Here is a 19,845-nt window from a genome sequence, read left to right as displayed (position 1 = left end):
GCATGGCAGAAGGAGGCATAATTGGGCAAGCCTCATCTTTTTCTCCCACAGATAATAAGCTGTCAGGAAGGGGAAAACAAAGCTATTATTTGTCTCCGCAGTGGCGGGTTACTGCGTTATCACAATGGTAGTGTGTTTTTTTGACTAGTCAGTGACAGTATTTGCACGTCTGTGTTGGGAGGGCAGGAATTTGGGCCCCAGAAATGGCTGTGTTTGTGCATGTCACTCATAGTAAAACCAGAAAGGTGGAGTGGAGACAGGTTCTCAGGCGGGCCCCTGTGTCAGCGCTACATTTGATTTGAGGCCTAATTTGCTGGTTGGTTGCTTGTGTAAACAACTCAGGGATACTTGGGCTTCTCAGACGCCGCGATAAACAAATCCTGATCACATGGATGTAAAAATAAACCGACCCTGCTTAAGAGACGTAAAATGCCAGTCGAGTCGGCAGTCGAGAGTCCTCCTGTTTTGGTGATTTGTGATGGCGCTAATCTTAGTGTGTTCACGAGAGAGCCATTGAGTGCCCACAGACAGGTTTTGAGCTCTCTAGCTCAGGTGGGATCTTTTCCCTGTACAGATTGGCTCAGAGTGGAATTGAAAATCAGTAGTGTTGTGTCCCTGGTAATAATCATTCAAATGCATAGCTGTGAACAAAGTAATATTTATCCAGGGGATGCGGGCGTGGTTGGGGTTTAAGAAAAATCATGTGGGCCCAATTCCCTCTTTAGGCTGAAGGGGGTTTTAAGCAAACAGCTGCTAAGTGTGGATTAGTGGCTCTCAGCAGTGCCGACCAAAAGGCCAAACCGAAAATAGCTTATTTCTCTTTGCTTACTGATGTGAACCAGGAACATACCTCAGCCTGTGGAATCACCCCAGACTTGTTCTCTCTGCAGTTTTTTTTTCTTTTTCCCTTTTTGGAAGGTTAATTAACACCAAAGTTTTTAGTGATGAATTATAAAGTCATGAAAAACTGAATAAAGGGGAAACATAATTTTATTAGGTATTTAATGTTGTCTAATTACAATGCAAATAGTAATACATGATGATGGTGCTTCATTGGCAATTCCACATATGAAATACAGTGTGGGAGTAAATGACTCGTTGTCATTGGAACGTGTGAGGGTGATTCTTGTGCATAGCCTAAAGCGATCTGGCCCTAATTTCTGCTTTGTCTCTGATCCCTGGCTGCCTGTGGGATGTCCTTTTTTCCCCTCATAAAAGGTGAAATACTGAAATAATCCATTTAAGTTTCCTATTTTCCACAGTAACCTTGCCTCTAGGACATTTCTAGAGGTGGTTTGACGGCAGGCAAGCTAGTCCTTTTGGGGTGATCAGGAATATTAGGCGCCTGGTTGATGCAACATACGAGTGACTCCGTATGTGTTGTTAATGACCCAGCAGAAAATGATAGTGCTCAGAGATGGATCCTTTTATATTTCTTAATTATTTATTTATTTTTATCTATTTATCGACTTTTGTCTTAAAACATCTTAGGCAGAAAGAAAAGAATAATATGAGAAAATTATTGACAAAATTCCTGCTATAATGTTCAATTATATTTAGCTTTATTTTATTTTAATTTCAGTTTTTTTATTTTTTTATTTTAGTACTTCAACTTAAACTTATTCCAGGTAGATTTCTAAGGCAACCTTTCTAATTTCAGTTTTCGAAGTTTAAGCTTTTTTATTTTATTTTATTTTATTCAAGTACAAATAATATTCTCAGTTTTAGTTTTAGTTAACTATAACAACACTGGCTATAAATATAAAACTCATATGGTTAGCATATCTCAGATAATTTGCTCCTGAGAGAATTGAATTAGAATTGTTTGAGTTCATATTAAAATCTCTTTTAATTGCATATGTTGAGATCTCTTCTAAAACCCTAGAGGAGATACATACAGTACAATGGTCTGAGAATCTGAGAAGCTGAAAAGTCTCCATTTGCACTCCACTGAATCTCAGTTGTGTCTATGAGAAACAATTGAAATATTAAAGAGACATTTTTTAGTTTTGTTTTTATGGGAGTGCTTAAGGGGCAGTCTGATCCAAACACTAGATGATACAAAATATGAACATATGCTAATTCTCTCTCTCTTTCTCTCCATCACCATACAGCCTGTGGTCGTGGATTCTACAAGTCTTCATCTCAGGATCTTCAGTGTTCCCGTTGTCCTGCGCACAGTTATAATGACAGAGAGGGCTCATGGAGATGTGACTGCGAAGACGGCTATTACAGAGCCCTCTCCGACCCCCCTTCAGTCGCCTGCACTAGTGAGTGAGCTGTTTGTGAATCTCTGGTCTTCTTCCTTTTCCCTCCTTCCCTTATGTATATGTCTTTATATCTGCAAACTGGTGTATCTCATTCCCATTTCATGTCAGATGAGATTTTAATTACCAGAGGCACCAGGCACCTCTGTATTTTAGGGGCAGTCATGGCCTAATGTTTAGAGAGTCTGACTTGCAACCCAAAGGTCGTGGGTTTGAGTCTCGGTACCGGCAGGGATTGTAGGTGGAGGGAGGGAATGGCCAGCGCTCTCTTCCACCCTCAATAACACGAATGAGGTGAGACCCTTGAGCAAGGCACCGAACTCCCAACTGCTCCACGGGCGCCACAAGAAAAAGGGCTGCCCACTGCTCCGGGTGTGTGTTCACTGTGTGTGTGTTTGTTCACTACTCACTGCTGTGTGTGTGCACTTGGATGGGTTAAATGCAGAGAGCACAAATTACAAGTATGTGACACCATACTTGGCCACACATCACGTCACTTTCATTTTGAGGTGCACTGTGGCAGTCCTGGCACACTTGGCACCCAAGGCAAAATAAGGAGAAACAAAAACATGTTTTAACTGCTGAGTAGTTTTTACTTAATTTAAGTATCAGACATGATAGTCCAGTCTCACAGCTTACAATAGTAAAATCAACTTAGCTCAAAAATCTGAGTAGGCAGGTGTTTGTATTCAGTTTGAATAGGCATAATGATTCCGTTAATTACAGTCGGAACTAACGGAAGCAGGTCTCAGCAGTTCTTTCCTCTCCCCTCCCTTCTAATAACCACCTGTCCTCTTCTTTCCTCTCCTCGGCCATCTCTCTTTTTGAATAGCACAGCTATTCCAAAGCTATTGATGACTTATTTACATAGGCCAGACAAGGGTGAAGAGAGGCAGGGAGGGAGTTCAGGGCGAGTCGATCTACCTGGAAATATGCTCAAGGACAGGTTCAATCAGGTAGAATGTGCTTCACTTCCTGAAGACAAAGAGATGGAGGGAGTGCATTAAAGCAAGGATTAGGGCTGTACGATATTTGAAGAAAAGAAAAAAACTTTTATTGTAAGTTATTTTGACAAACATTGTGAATTGAGCTGTAGTATTATGAACCTTAATCATATCATAAAGACACTGCTTAGATATTGAGGCAGAAGGACAAAAAGCCATAAAATGACATTGAAACAAAAATTACAAACATTATAACAGGCGCTTTTGACAAAGAAGTAAGTAAGTTATATGTTGCCCACACTCTGCTGCCCATAGTAACACAGTTACTTTTTACAATTATTTATTTATTGGTATATTATATTATATTATATTATTGTAATATAATATTGTCTATTTATTATTATTATTATTATCTATATTATCTGAGTCACATCTTGAGTAGCTTTTGTGTTTTAATCATCGCACAAAGGCATATGGTGGTGATTTTAATTTGGTTAATTGTGCTATGATGCTACAATAGACAACAAAGAATGACTAATGAATTTGTGTAGATGAGAGAAACATATTAGACCCTAGCTGTGCTGTTGTGGATCAGGGCAAATGTGCAGATGACACATATGTCATGCATTAATCATTCAACTACACTTTACCTCTACAGTACTTTCCACTCTGTATTCACCCTCATTTCTTCTTTCTTCTTTATTCCATTCCATTACAGTAATTCCCCAACATTTGTCTCACCATTACCTTCCAAAAGAGATGATCACACTAAAACACGATAGTCTAATTGTTGCCCATTGCCCCCCTCAATCAGAGAACAGAGAAAACACAGGCCTCGAATTCACCACACAATTACTTTCGTCGCCTCAGCCTTTCTCTTTCTCTTTCCCTCCAAATACACATCAGATCTGTTACTCGCCTGACCACTGTCTTGCTGTTGTTACTCTGTCTGGGCATGAAAACGTTGCTGAAAAATGCACATAGAATGCAGGCATTAAGAGTAATCTAGTTTCTCTCTATGGCTTCCAGGTAAATTAATGGTGAAGTCATGCATGAGTTGTACAATGTGGAAATGCAGTTAAGAAGATGACACAGGCCCTTAAAGGTGATGCATAAGTATGCATGAGAGATACTATAGAGATGATACACACCTCAGCTTTTTTTTTTTGAGAGAGAGAAATTAACACTTTTTTTCACAAAGAACATAAATTTTTCTTGAGCACTAAATCAGCATATGTGAATGATTTCTGAATGATCATGTAACACTAAAGATTGGAGTAATAGTTGCTGAAAATTCAGCTTAGCAATCACAGGAATAAATTACATTTTAAAATATATTCAAATAGAAAAATATTTATTTTTTTGTAATTATATTTTACAGTATTACTGTTTTTACTGTATGTTTGATCAAATAAATGTAACAACATTAAAACATTTTTACCAAACCTTTGGACAGTAGTGTAGAATGACAGTAATATATGTAGACGATACCATGCATCGTTAAATCAAAAAGATATAATGTTAAAGAAGAAATCCACAAAGAATTAAGTGAGGATTCTAAATCACGGTGAGTCATAAAGGATGTGGCAGGAGTTTGAGATAATAAGGATGTGACAGGAGGGGAAAAAATGCAAATCAAGGGGGTAAAACAAAAAACTTTTAACAAACATAAATCGCGTCTCTTTTGAAGTGTTGAGCATTCAAAATACTGTCCTCACCAGACTTGTCTTAATTATCTCGGGATTAAGTTATTGTGACCATCTGAATTGTCTGGGCTCCAGAGTTCTTCTTTTTTTGGGGGGAATTTAAAGCCACATGGAACTGAATGGTAATTGGGGGTGAATTTACATTCGCTGAATAAACACCCTGATGGACAGTTTTTTAAATGAGCGAGGTGTAAACCTACCGAATCTTAAGCTCTGTCAATACGCACTTAGCTCCTCGGAACGCGGATTAAGAGCGGCCTTAATGAAATTCAGATTTCCAGAGTGAAAGGAATTAATATTCACTTGAAGAAAGGTCTGTCATTGTTGAAAGGAAGAAAAAAGTTTTTTTAAATATTCACTTATTTGAGTTTTTAGCTACAGCACAAAATAATCCCAATAGCATAGCATAAATTCACCCGGTTTACCACAACCTGTGAGGTGTCAAGATAAATGGGCGATACTTAGGAGAGCCTGCTGCGTACGAGATAATTTTTTTTTCTTTTTAGATAGAACGAAAGAGGGGAGTTCTTGACAGCTTTCAGAGATGACATCAATCACTCGACAGCTGCGCGTGGTGTCGGCACTAGCGAAGGTCTGGAATGGGCGGTAGGAGGGTGGGACTTTGTGACAGAGAGAAAAAGAGGAAAAGGGAGAGCGGGAGACATTAAAAAAGTGAGAAAGTAAGTAAGAGAAAGAGATAAAGCGAGAGCGCATAACCTACATACTCTCTTTTCAGCTCTCTTCAACCCCATGGAATCATCACTTCTATTCGTTGACGTGTCCCTGAGGGTGAGACTTTCTTTTTCCCACAGTTGCTAAGGGACAGGAGTACAGTAATTAAACCAGCCTCTCTCGGCCATCTCTCTCTAGCTCCATCCCTCAATCCTTGGTGCTTGGTACAAGTGAGGCCAAAATTCAGGCACCATGTTTGTAGATTAAGGATTAGTGGCTGGACTGTTTAAACACGGTTCACAAGTTGCGGCCCTCTGGGACACTCATTAGAGTGGTGAGTCTTAAAGGGATAGTCACTCAAACATGAAAATTTACTAATTTACTCATTTACTCACCCTCATGTCATTCCAAACCAGCATGACTTTCTTTCTTCTGTGGCAAAAAGCATTATAAATACAACCTGTAGTACTATATTCTATATACACTACCTTTTACATTGTTTACATTGTTTTATAAAAATAATATAATGTATTTTAAATAAATGCTGGTCTTTTGAAGGTTAAATTCATCAAAGTATCCTGAAAAATTATCACGATTTCCACAAAAAATATTAAGCAGAACTGTTTTTAACATTGCTAATAATAAGAAATGTTGCTTGAGCAGCAAATCAGCATATTAGAATGATTTCTGAAAGATCATGTGACACTGAAGACTAGAGTAATAGCTGTTGAAAATTCAGCTTTGCCATCACAGTAATAAATTAATTTAATTACATTTCACAATATATTCAAATAGAACAATTATTTTAAATTGAAGTAATATGTCACAGTATTGCTGTTTTTACTGTCTTTTTGATCAAATAAATGCAATAAAAAACAACAACAAAAACAGTACAATATAATTTGAACAAAAGAACATATGCTATGATATCTTTTGTGTAAAAAGCAGACCAAAATTTAAGTAATTATTCACTTCAAAATTGACTACAAAAAATATATAGTCAACAAAAATGTTACGTGAAAGCCATTAACTTTCATTAAATTGAAAATATGATATTTCTAAAATTCACCTTGTGTGTTCCAGAGAAAAAAATAAAATCACACAGGAGTGAAACGGCTTGATGGGGAGTAAATTACAAGATTTTGGGGTGAGTTCTCCTTTACTAGGAGGAGTACCACTAAGACAGTCAAGAGCTGCTCAATGTGCAGATAACAACTGGATTCCTGAGCTAAGCTCCAGTGCTGCTTGGCCTGAGACTTTAGGCTTCACATACACACGCACACATACACACTCAATCAGCAGGTTGACCTAATTAACATTCTCTCGCAGGAAAACAGCAAGGGTAAGAATCGTGACCACATTTTCCTGATCTCAAAGATGATTTTATTATCTTTTTTCACATTAATTATCTCACTTTTTGGATTGAAAGGATATTCAGCTCCTTTACTTATTAAAAATCACTGTTAGAAATGTGGCACTTAATCTAATCTGCCAGACTTTTGAATAAAGGCTTAAAGTTTGGTCCACATTGCAGCTCATTCTGGCCAAGAACTGCCTACTTGGACAGGGAAAGACCTGCATATAAAGCGATCATTCACATTTTTTGTTTTTACATGCCATTTAAGGGCGGGTTTATCCGAAATAGATTATACCACAACAATAGACCGTTGTGGAAAAAATCATTCAAATGGCACGGCCCTTTCCGTGAACGACTGTACTGAAAACACAGGAAAAAATAGAAGTTAGCAGTTTTGTTTATAATCTTCATCAGATACTCCGTGAACAGACTGTGGGAGGTTTGAGTCTAAACAATCAATAAAGTGTGGGTTTAAAAACATACTTTAAAAGAAGGTTGAAGGGGAAAGCAAAAAAGACCGAGTGTGAAAGAGCGTTCCCAGGCTTTAAGCAAACTCTATACCCATTAAAAGAATAGTTTGGTTTGTGGTGTAGAGAATCAAGCGCTCTGTGGCAGATATTTGTCCCAGTTTCCCCCAGACTTCCTCCAGCGTCCCTGCAGAATCAGTCTCAAAGCAGACTGCAGAGGAGGTGACAGATTACATATATAGAAACACATATGCACTTGTGTGTGAAAGAGCAAATGAGAGCAGTAAACTCGGGACAGCATTTTTTGTTAACCAGCAGACGATGACACTCTCAACAGTGTACGAAAAAAGACCACAACAGGACTCTCCAGACACCAGATATACGCTTAATAGGAAGGTCTTGCTTCAGCCGCTTTCACTTTATACTCATTGTTTTCACTCTGTACTCCAAAAAAAGAAAATAAAATTAGAAGAAAATTGTTTCATGAATGTCAAATGTTCTATTATGATTCCATGTATACAAAGAGATGAATTGTACTGTTTTAATCATAATATTAAAAAAAAATAACATTATACATTTGCAATATGCATTTACAATAGAGAAATATCTATTGCATTCTAAAACTCGAATGAATTGGTTCTAGATCATCTGGCGTGGTGCCTTGTAAGCCGTTTGAAACCAATTTCCCTTGAAGCTACCGTGACTTCATACAGAAACATTGTGCATTAAGTGATTGACGGACTGGGCAGTTTCGTACAAAGCCTCAAATTATGAAATTAGAACAACATCATGGGTTGTAATTGGATTACAGCAGAGATGGGTACTCGAGTTAGTGACTCGGACTCGAGTCGCATTTTATTAGACTTCAGACTCGACTCAACAAGAAGGACCTGTGAATATTTCTCATTTTAATAACTCTAGTCTTTTTTCCTTAACTACTGATATCATAAAGCAAGAACTTGGAATTCACTTACATGCTTTTACTATATCTATGATCTCACATTTGGTTATATTAGTGTGTCAGAATCAGGAACTTCATGAAGATCGGTTAGATGCAGTGAATGTGGGAAAACAATTCAAGATACCGGAATGACTGCATCAAATCCTAGAACGTATCACGTCTTAAAACACATCCACAAAGGTTAGCAACATTATCTTTTTAAGTGGGAGAACTTGCACAGTTGGTGGCTGACTAAATACTTTTTTGCCCCACTGTATATGCTGCAGTGTGTCCTGTTAAAAACATGAACGAAAAAGCTTGCCTTAAACCGAGCACAACATTTTATCATTCTTTTCATATTTCAATACTTATTTTTTAAAAACTATTTATGTCCATCTAGTATCATTATTTATGCTATGTTGAATCAAAATATTTCTTTCTAAAGCTACATTTTGTAATGTCTAGCCAATGCTTTACTCATCAAACACAGTGTTTATAAATTATATTTTGGTGGGCATATTCTCTGCTAAAATTGATGTGTGATTAATTTGTGATTAATTAGATCTAGAATTAGATTAGCATCTAGTGGCTTCATCATGGTGTAACAGATGATTTTGAATATGAACAGACTTCTTCAAATGAATAATTTTTACAAGTATTTATGTATCTTGAATTGACTCTATGTACAGGTAGAGGAAGGCAATTTGAGCTAGAATCTTAATAGTATCCCTGGAACATATTTTGTCTTTAAAATACAACCTGGTAAATAGGATTATTAATGATGAGAATTTATTTTCAACAATTAATGAAATGACTCCAGACTCGACTCGGACTCGTGATGAAAGACTCCAGACTTGACTCTGAATCCAGCTTAAAGTCTTCAGACTTGACTCGGACTTCAGATGAAAGACTTGTGGACATGCCTGGATTACAGTGATTTTATTTAACATTTTGCGAGAATTAAATCAATAGGACCTCTCCATGGTGGTCATTGAATAGTGATTCATCTCAGTGCTACCTTGTCGCTTGAATAGATATGCTCAATCACAGCTTGACTTCAGACCCTTCCTGTCTCAGCTGTCCATATAAAGATAAACAATCCCTTGATCTCTTCCACTCAAGAGCAGAATGAGAAGGCCCTGCCAAATGGAGCCAATTAGTGTTATTATTATTATTCTTATAGGTAACCATAGAAATAGAATGCTAAAGTCCCTGGAGGATGAGTCTCCCTGTGTGTTTGTTGCGACTCTCCCCGAGGGGAGTGGAGTAGGAGGGAAATCATTAGCATCAGTAGGTGAAGTTGTGCTTGGAGCTTGAGAGATGGATGCAGAGAAGAGAGAGATGGAGAGACAGACCACATCTCTTCACCTGCCACAGGTGGCCCTTTCATCTCCTCCGTTCACTCGTTCCCCTCCTACTTTGATGAATATGGATGGATGTGTGTGCCATTAGCTTTAATGAGGAGTAAACTTTAAGTGTCATATTAACCATTCGCACAATTCTAATGCTTGCTCTTTCCCCTCATGCATATGTAGCAATTGTTTTGTTAGTAAATGTCCCCAGTTTTGCAGACTGGCTGCACTTGTGACACGACTCAAGGGGGCGTTTACACTGGCAGTGTTTTGTAGTGACAAAACGACCCCGACATCACTTAAAAATTTACAATTGCAAACTTTATTTCAGAATGCCCAAAGTATACTACACAATATAGACAGCATATGCAAAATATACTGGTACCATATTATTTATCAGTTCATATTAGAGATACAGTATTTAATTTATCGGTTTCGGATGATACTTTACACTTACTTGTTCATACTCAATTACACTCTTTTTTACATTTAAATTACCTTTGCCATCCTCTAACACTCACTTAAAGTCTTTAAATGAATTATTTTAAAACAATCATTATTAAAAATATCCATTATATTTTAGTTATTTTTATTTGTTAATTGTATTTATTAATATATTATAAATTTATTTAGTCAAAATAGTATAGAAGTTTGATATTGTCCATTTCGATAATTTATCAAATCTATCAAAAATGATAGCTTTTAGTTATAATATTTAGTTTTTATGTAAACAAAACAGTATAGTTTTAATATTGCCCAAAGCTGGCAAATGGCATGTGAAATCTAATTATTATATATTAATGCTGTCATTTAAATATTGAAATTCCACAACTATCATCAGTTTTTGTTGACAATTTATACAAATGCAACAGTAAAAAAAAAAAAAAAAAAAAAGTAAACGCTCACCAGTTTCTCTGTTGTCAATCCCACAATCCCTCTCGCGAGCCTGTTGCTCAGCTCCCCTAGAAAACAGATTGAAAACGCCTATTCAGCTCCACACCAGTGGACATGTACGGGTCATCATTTCACTTTGAGGTACAAAAATCGAACCTCTCCAAAATGGCAAACCCATGATGCAAGACCATCACAAAGACAAGTTCTAATAAAAGAGATATTGAACAGGCAGCGGTGCTGTTATAAAAACATTAGGGTGATAAAAGCAAGGGCTTGGTGGTTGGATAAAAGTAGCAAAGTATAAATCATTGCTTTATGAGACGTGCCAGATTCCTTGGCACTAGCGGGGATTAGGGGATGATGGGTTGTTTTCCACTGTGGTCATCCGTCTGTGAGCTGGTTATTGTAGGCTGAGCGGAATCCTGCTCTGTTGCTATTGTCAGGGCGATAACTCGCTCATGACTCTTAAATTCTGGAAGTGACTCAGGCTCCCTGTCTTCCATGGCTTAGACTTCCTGTCACCTTGGCAATCAAAAAAAATTGTTTTGCCAATTTTATCACCTCTTTTCTTTCCACGGGCAACTCATAACTCTCTGGCTCAGTAATTAAATGCTACCAAGTAGATGAGTACCAAGTAGGAGGAAGACGGTCTTATCTCAAGATTTTCTGCCTTGAAACAGTATCTCATTGTTCTCAATTTCATTGTTTTGCTACATCCCTGTTCTACATCGACCTTGGCAGTGCTCAAGTTCAACTCCCCAGCATTCTTGAGTATAGCATCTCTATGTATCTAGGTTACAGTATAATTGCATGTCAGGATTTGCCAAGGGCCCAAATTTCTCATATTTCCATGGTGTTTTTGTCTTGAGAAAAGAAAGAGGAAAAATCTAGAGTGCTATTAAATATAAGTTACATGTTTATCTAAGCATCCCCCTCTTTTCTTACTACAGGGCCACCGTCAGCTCCTCAGAACCTGCTTTACAACATCAACCACACCACCGTCAGCCTAGAGTGGACCCCGCCAGCCGACACAGGTGGCCGTAACGACGTGACGTACCGGATTATATGCCGCCGCTGCACCTGGGAGCCAGAAGAGTGCTTTCCTTGCGGGAGCAACGTTGGCTACTTGCCCCAGCAGAGTGGATTAATGGACACCTACGTCACCATCGCCGACCTGTTAGCTCATGCAAACTACACCTTTGAGGTTGAGGCCGTGAATGGCGTGTCCGACCTTAGCCGTACCCAGCGACTGTTTGCAGCCGTCAGCATCGCAACCAGCCAAGCAGGTAAGAGGTTTGCACTTCTGTGTCAATTCGACTGCAGATCTAGCAGGTTTATAGATGCATACAACCAAATCTGGATTTTAAATATGTATATTTGCAGCATTTTGTTTTTTGACTCCATTGTGTTGTGCTTTGGATGCATTTTTTACGCTATAAGGAAGTTCTGGTGTTTTTCGTGTTGCTTGGTTGCAAGCCTGTATAATCTCAAGCCTGTATCATTTCCGACTGCTGCATTCACGTTTCTGTACTTACTGCCATTGGGATAATTTAACAAATTATCTGACAACCGTTTTCCTGCATTTCATAAATTGTGATTTTCTGGCGACAATACAGTGGTGAACAGCAACAGATGATAAATGATAAATAATAGAAGTCACGCACAAGAATACCTCTCCCGTTTCCCCTTTAGTTTTTTATTGTCTGCTAGAAGAACCACTACCTTTAAATATCACTACAGTCGCCATGGTTGACATTTCCTCCAGACTCTGTTGAATTCTTGATAAATTATTTGAGCTTTCACTTTATCCCCTGAAATTAAATGGGTGGCAAATGCTTGCATTGGTGCTGAAGTCATGGCCGCAAACATTATTAGCTCGACGAGGGATTGCCTGTCTTTGGCTCTCCCTATTCTCTCATGCTCACTCTCTCGGGAGCTGGCCATCATTTAAGAGCTGTTTCTGAGACTGCACATGCTAGAGAAATGCATGTGTTTTAATGAGCTATTTTTTATGGATCTGCAAAACAAGATTTCTCTTTCATGCCCAAGCATCCATGAAATACAATTTGCCTTCAAATGCATACTGGTTCTGGTCATTAACAAGAGGTTAGTAGACAGTGATAGCTTAGCACCACACTTCAGCAACTAGTGCATAGACTGTGTTGTTGTATATGCACACATACAAACTAATGCAGTATTTGACTGTTTTGTTGTGAGGCTTTGTTGTTTGGAAAATATATCTGGAGGTTAGTAGACAGTGATAGCTTAGCACCACACTTCAGCAACTAGTGCATAGACTGTGTTGTTGTACATGCACACATACAAACTAATACAGTATTTGACTGTTTTGTTGTGAGGCTTTGTTGTTTGGAAAATATATCTAAATTGGTGGCTGACTAAATACTTTTTTGCCCCACTGTATATGTTGAGAAAAAAAGATCACACACACACACACACACACACACAAACACATGTAGGCATATATACTATTAGTGATGCGCGGATGGCGGTTTTATCCACGGGCGCTGCGGATAATCCGCGGATCGGGTGGGTCGGGTAATAAAAAAATGCATTCTGATTATTTGCGGGTGGGTCGCGGGTGGATAAAATAAATCATTAATGATGCAAGTATTAACTAAATTTTCTAAATTATGAACGTGTTTTAAATAGGCTACAGAAATTTAATAAACTGTAAATTAACATTAGAAGTTATTCAACAAAATATTATTTAGTCAAGAAGAGTAAGGGATTTTCTGTCTTTTGTTGTTTGATTAACATTAATAAAAGACGGCACAGCTTTATTAGGTTGCTATCACGAGACCTATTTCACGGATCCAATACTGATACCCATGCGTTTTATTTTGCAACTGTTTACATTAACTTAAGACAAAACCGACAGTACTTTCTCAATTTGGTACTCGCAGCGCATGCTTTGGATGTGACTGAGCGCACGTGCCTCTGGAGAGCGTGAGTACCGAATGGCTTAAAAAGACGTGAAAATAATACATTTACACGCTATATTGAATAAAGGTTTTGCAGTAATTTCCCTCATTTTAAAGTCGAAAGCTGTGGGAATGAGTAATGCGATGTATGCTCAATCCCGCAACGAAATTCAGGATCTGATTAAACATAATTCTATTATACAGAGACTTGTGAAATAGATTTTCATGACTTTTCAAAAACATTTTGAGTTTATTTATTTTTACAAAACTTTCTAGGCCTGGAAATTGCTGTTCAATGACTTTTCCAGGTTTTTCATGACCGTACGAACCCTAATGTGATGATCGGGTGCGGGTCGGGTGCGGTTATCTAAATCAGACAAAAATACAGGTGCGGGCGGGTGGCGGGTGGATAATTTATTTGAAGCTGCGGATTCGGGTGACGTTTTAGCTCATCCGCGCATCACAATATACTATATATAATATATATATATATATAATCTTTTTTCTTTTGCTAATCATTATAATCATTTATCTAGGCATACATGTTGACTAGTTTATCTAGATTTTTTTTAAAGTTTTATATATATATATATATATATATATATATATATATATATATATATGCAGTCTATTTTTCTCTTTATCTAGATTATTATATTTTATTCTTATCTAGACACTACGTAAAGCACCACCGCTAAGGTCTTTAAGAAAGATATTTTTGGGTGTTGCATCGCACCTTGAGAATCCTGCTTCCTGTTCCATTCTGTTGTGCTTAGTTCAGCTGTTTTTGAATGCAGGAACGTGTTTTATGTAAACACTGTAAAATAAATACAAAAAAGGTTATTTTTAATCTAGACCAATTAGTCATCCAGTCATTCAGGTAACTTACAGACTCGTTGATTCTGAGAGTGTGTAGTTTTGTACAGCCCTAGTGTTTCACCACCTGCATTCAAAACTTCTCAAAAGTTCTCATTTGCATTCTTGTTGTTTTTATGGTTTGCAAACAAAACAAGGTCAGTGACAGGATAACACAAGCAGCTCATGCATGCACGTGTTCACAGAGAGATGAGGGAAGAGACAGAGGGAGAGGCGATAATGACCAGCAGGCAGTAAAATGAGAGAGGAACGGAGCCGAGGAGGAAGGGGAGAGGGGATGATGTATGTTTCATGACTGGGATCGTGACAGAGACACTCGCTGGAGTAAGGAGCCACAAGGACACACGGACACCTTGGTAGGTTAGGAGCGGGTGAGAGAGAGAGAAAGCAAGATAAGGGACAGCGAGAGGGGGGAAAAGACCCTCGTCTCAAAGTGAGAGTCGTGCGTAATTATGTCTGGCATACTGACAACAGACAATTACACCAGCAACCCTGGGCAATATTTAGTCATTAGTTATTGTCAGATTGAGAAAATGTATTAGTAAAGTCGTGTTTTCTGTAGCGGCAGTATTACCAGTTTTGTTTTCATGTGTTTCAAACTACAGAGTAGGCCATGGAGAATAAAGAAATGGTGTACAGAATAAAAATTTCCTATTTGAATGTGAATAGATTCTAGCTAGGAATGGGTCTCTATGGTTGACAATTCAACTAGTCTTCCACAATGAGAGGTTAGTCATTTACTGAGGTTGACTAATTTTTGATTAAGATTAATTTTTCTTTTAGTTTTGATATTTTTATTAGCAACAGAATTTAAAGCTGCAGTCCGTAACATTTTTGGGTTAAAAATGATCCGAAATCAATATTTGAGCAAGTACATAACACGCCAGTGTTCAAAACTACCGCCTTACTTTAGCCCGATTCACAACGGTTAGCTTATAATAATGTTTTCTAATTTGAGTGGTACGGGTAGGTTTTCGCGGGACATTCGAGCATGGCACTGCGTCATTACGTCACGTCTGTAAACATAAAGAAATTGTCCCGGCTACTAGACTATCGCATGTGAGGATCCTGCAGGTGGAGGATCGCTTATAGCCTTTTCTCACAGCAGCCAGAATAATTAAATGTATAATTTTGATGGCAGATTATAATCCAGAAAGGATTATGTGTTTATGAAACACGTGAATGAAATTAAATTATATTCCAGTTATAAATGTGCTTCTGATTACAGATAGCCTGTGATTACAAAGATTTGTATTTTAAAGAAAACCAGTTCGAAGGGAGCATAATTTGCTTTTTTGGGTTAAAATAATTTCTTAGTATGAAATTCGAAGAGTATTACAATTAGATTAGACTGTGCAGAAATTGAATCTACACTACTCATAGTCACCAATGCTGATGTTGTTAACATTAATCATTTGAGAATAAAGTATAACAATAATAATAATTTGAACGGTTTGATGTGATATGAGCTAACCGATCTTTAGATTTAATCACCATTGGTAGCCAGATTTATGGTAATGCTGTTTTTCTCAGTTGGTCAGAACAAACATGGCAGACTTGTTACTTACTTGTTCAGATGGCAATATACGGTGAAAATTCTTATTTGGGTCATATATTCCAAGACGTAGGCTAGAATCTGTGATTGCGAAGTACACTAAATATCCACACCGGTGTGGTGACTGACTGCCACACATACTCTTCAGAACATTAGATTCATCCGCGCTGGAGCCACTCCCACTCACAACCCACGCAAGCTAGATAATTCCGCACACAGCTGCAATTCCAGGTTTTCAAACAGAGATGGCGACAAAGAGGCAAAATTTACGCAGCTTTAAATTAACATTTTATTTATTTATTTTTTAATTTTTATTTATTTATTGATTTGACGGTTTGATGTGATATGAGCTAACCGATCTTTAGATTTAATCACCATTGGTAGCCAGATTTATGGTAATGCTGTTTTTCTCAGTTGGTCAGAACAAACATGGCAGACTTGTTACTTACTTGTTCAGATGGCAATATACGGTGAAAATTCTTATTTGGGTCATATATTCCAAGACGTAGGCTAGAATCTGTGATTGCGAAGTACACTAAATATCCACACCGGTGTGGTGACTGACTGCCACACATACTCTTCAGAACATTAGATTCATCCGCGCTGGAGCCACTCCCACTCACAACCCACGCAAGCTAGATAATTCCGCACACAGCTGCAATTCCAGGTTTTCAAACAGAGATGGCGACAAAGAGGCAAAATTTACGGACTGCAGCTTTAAATTAACATTTTATTTATTTATTTTTTAATTTTTATTTATTTATTGATTTTTTGCACTTCATTCAGCTGATTTTGAACATGGGAATCCATCCTCTAAGAAATGCGTCTGATTGTGGTCAGGCAAATATGTCTAATTATACAGGACTACCAAAATAACGAATCAACTGCACGTCCTTGATTCTAGCTTTGCCCATATCTACATTTGAATGAAAATGAAATGGATGCCCACTTAATTACTCGTATATTTAAAGATTCACCTTTAATAATTAAGCACAGGCTCCATTTGAATACAACAGGCTCACTGTGATAGCAAACCGATAGGAGACCTGGACAATCAGCCCTTTGTTTAAAGCCGAGATGGGAAAATTTAACCCTATCAGAGCATGCTCAATTCTCTGCTCGCCAGAGCCTTACAGGCTCAATTTTACCCCTGGGTTACCACGGCAATGGATGACTACCTCATAATGGGCGAGAATAGAGCTTCCTGAAACAGTAAGCTGCCGGCCGGTCAGACAGAGCAGGACACTCATTAACACTGATGACTTTATCACGGCCTTCAGAGTAGAACAAATGGCATCTTTTAAGCTCTTCCCAACTCTTATTACCTTGGGAAAGATACCTGAAAAAGTATTAAGAGAGAGAACGGAAAGATGAAGCGCATTTGGGGTGAGGAGTTCAAACTGATCTAATGTACATTGATAAACACTTTTGTTTAAGATTCATCAGTTCGTATTATTCTAAAATCAAAACCGTCAAAAAATATTCACCCTCATCACCTCTGCTGATGAATATAATAAAAAATATATTATATTACATGTTCAAAAGTTTGGGGTCAGTATGATTTATTTATTTATTTATTTTTAAGAAATGTATAAGTTTAATCAGCAAGAACACATTAAACTGACAGTAAAGACATTTATAATATTAAAAAATATGTCTGTTTCATATTTTTGAACTTTCTATTATTCAAAGAATCTTGAAAAAATGTATCACTATATCCATAAAAATATCAAGCAGCACAACAAAAGATTTCAACATTGATAATAATAAGACATGTTTATTGAGCAGCGAATCAGCATATGACACTGAAGCCTTCTGAAAATTCAGCTTTGCTGGATTTCAGCTTTTCCACAGGAATACATAGATTTTTTTTTAAATATATTAAAATAGAAAAGCTATTTTAAACTGTAAGAATTTTACTGTGTTAATTATTAGTTTTACCAGTTTCACCAAGACTGTATTTTAAACAAATAAATGCAGACTTGGTGAGTGGAGAAACTTTTCAAAAACCTAAAAAACAAATGTACCAATCCAGAACTTTTGATTGAGCATTACATTATATTGAGCTATTGCATTAACAGGATGGATGAAAAGGAGAGGGGGGTATGAGACCCTCTCGTCTCTTCTCCATCTGCATGAGAAAAAGTTGGCGCTTCAGGCACCAAGCGTAGGAGTAGACGCGGTAAGGACAGCAGAAAGCAAAGGTGCGGAGCCCAAATCCAGATGGCTATGCATCTGATGAGGAATTCAGGAATCCTCTCTTTAATTATCCTTCCACTACTGCGCAACACAATAAGTGAGAAAAATAGAGAATAGAAGGGATGTATCCGTATGAGAGAGGGGCTACTCAGAGTACACATTGTTCCTCCAAAGCCTAATTACTTCCCTGCTCTCCATGAAATGGTTTTAAATAGCGACTGCTTCTGTATCGGCAAGTTCATCATCATCGTTTCTTTTTTTATATGTTCTTTTTTCCTCCATTGACGACCCTTGACATCCCCACTGCAGATGAATGTGAATTCTCTCTCTCTTTAATGCTATTCTTTTTTCCCCCCTCTTTCTAGAGGACTGCATGGGAAGTTTGGTGAAGAGCATTTCAATCAGCATTCTATTGTCACTTGACATCTCTGTAGAGATGCCCTCGAATGCGTCTCTCTCTCTCTTTCCTTCACTCGCTTCAGCTTTCTGTGTGTCTGTCTAAACAACACCCCGTTGTTCTTCCCAATGCTCTTGAGCGGAAATAGCTCGAAGAATAACCATTAATATTTATTCAGGAAAGTCCTTCTGAGGAAAACAGTAAGGAACCAGGCACCGAACAGCCCTTTCCACACAGAAGACTTCCAGATGTGAGACGCGCATTTTAGATGCAAACAGCATGCGCGGTAAACAGAATTAAAGCGAGGGAAGGCGAGAAGCTGTGGAAATTGATTTTTAATGCTTAGGTTACATGTCAGAAGAGCATGATGTGCGTGTTGCCCACTGATAGCTGCCTCTGACTGTGGCCCACTCTGTCTAGGATGTTGCAAAGTTGTTTAAGTGTTTGATAGGGAAGCACATTAACCCTGTACTCCGCTACACTGCTCTTATCTTTTGCTTTAGAGGGGAAATGGCTTTAAATAAGACATTTTATTTGTTGAGGCACATGGATTCCATACATAGCCCAGTTTTTCCAATGCTACTAGATTCCAGTCGGGTTATTTCCTCTCATCTCTCGAGGAGAAACGCTCTGTTGCTCGCACCGTACTTTGATCTCAAGAACCTTTGTGTTTTGAGCTGCACGACTGAAGTAAATAACAGAAAATGTTGTCTCTTGTTCAGGGCAGTCTGGTCACATTAGCAGGAACTGTTTTGTCACTCCCTGTGTTTTAAAGATAGAAAAAATGGAAACTGTGATCTTTTCTTTCCTAATGTGACACATACCCGAGTGAAACAGCTTCTTGAACTAGAAAAAAATGGGTGATTATTCGGTAAAAAAATTAGGTAAGGTGATTGATTTTGTCCATCTGGAATTGATTGGATCGTTGGATCATTGTCGTTTGCTAATTGCTGTGGTCTCAAGTAAGTGACAGATGGTATGTTTTTGATTAAAGATTATGAAGACACATGGATTTGAAATAATGACATGAAATGAAATAATTTATAATAAACACAGCAATGTGTGGTAACTTCAAATGAAGCTGAACTCTGAGAACCCAAACCAGCTTGTTTTCTTCTGCAAGCTTCAAGCGATGTCCAAATGTGTCGCGCCTAGCATTATAAAGTGCGAAAATGCATTCTCATGTCCCAGACTGAAAGACGATGCTCCTGGCATTTCTCCTGTAATTAATACGGCCACTTTTTCGACACGTTATCACTGCAAAATGGATCCAGTTC

General features: G+C 37.9%; 1 protein-coding gene across 1 annotated transcript in view; it reads left to right on the top strand.

Moving 5' to 3' along the window:
- Positions 1 to 203: 203 nt before the first annotated feature.
- LOC107567608 (ephrin type-A receptor 7-like) overlaps positions 204 to 19,845 on the top strand; it is a 65,549-nt gene continuing 45,907 nt past the window's right edge. Inside the window, exons 1-3 of the mRNA XM_016253307.1 lie at positions 204 to 231; positions 2,115 to 2,270; positions 11,550 to 11,885. Coding sequence (XP_016108793.1) covers positions 204 to 231; positions 2,115 to 2,270; positions 11,550 to 11,885 — 520 coding nt within the window. The remainder of the gene's footprint in view (positions 232 to 2,114; positions 2,271 to 11,549; positions 11,886 to 19,845) is intronic.

Source organism: Sinocyclocheilus grahami, unplaced genomic scaffold, assembly GCF_001515645.1.
Source record: "Sinocyclocheilus grahami isolate Dianchi unplaced genomic scaffold, SAMN03320097.WGS_v1.1 scaffold1173.1, whole genome shotgun sequence".
Classification (NCBI taxonomy): domain Eukaryota; kingdom Metazoa; phylum Chordata; class Actinopteri; order Cypriniformes; family Cyprinidae; genus Sinocyclocheilus; species Sinocyclocheilus grahami.
Note: the sequence above shows the minus strand (reverse complement) of the source record. Positions and strands in the feature narration are given on the sequence as shown.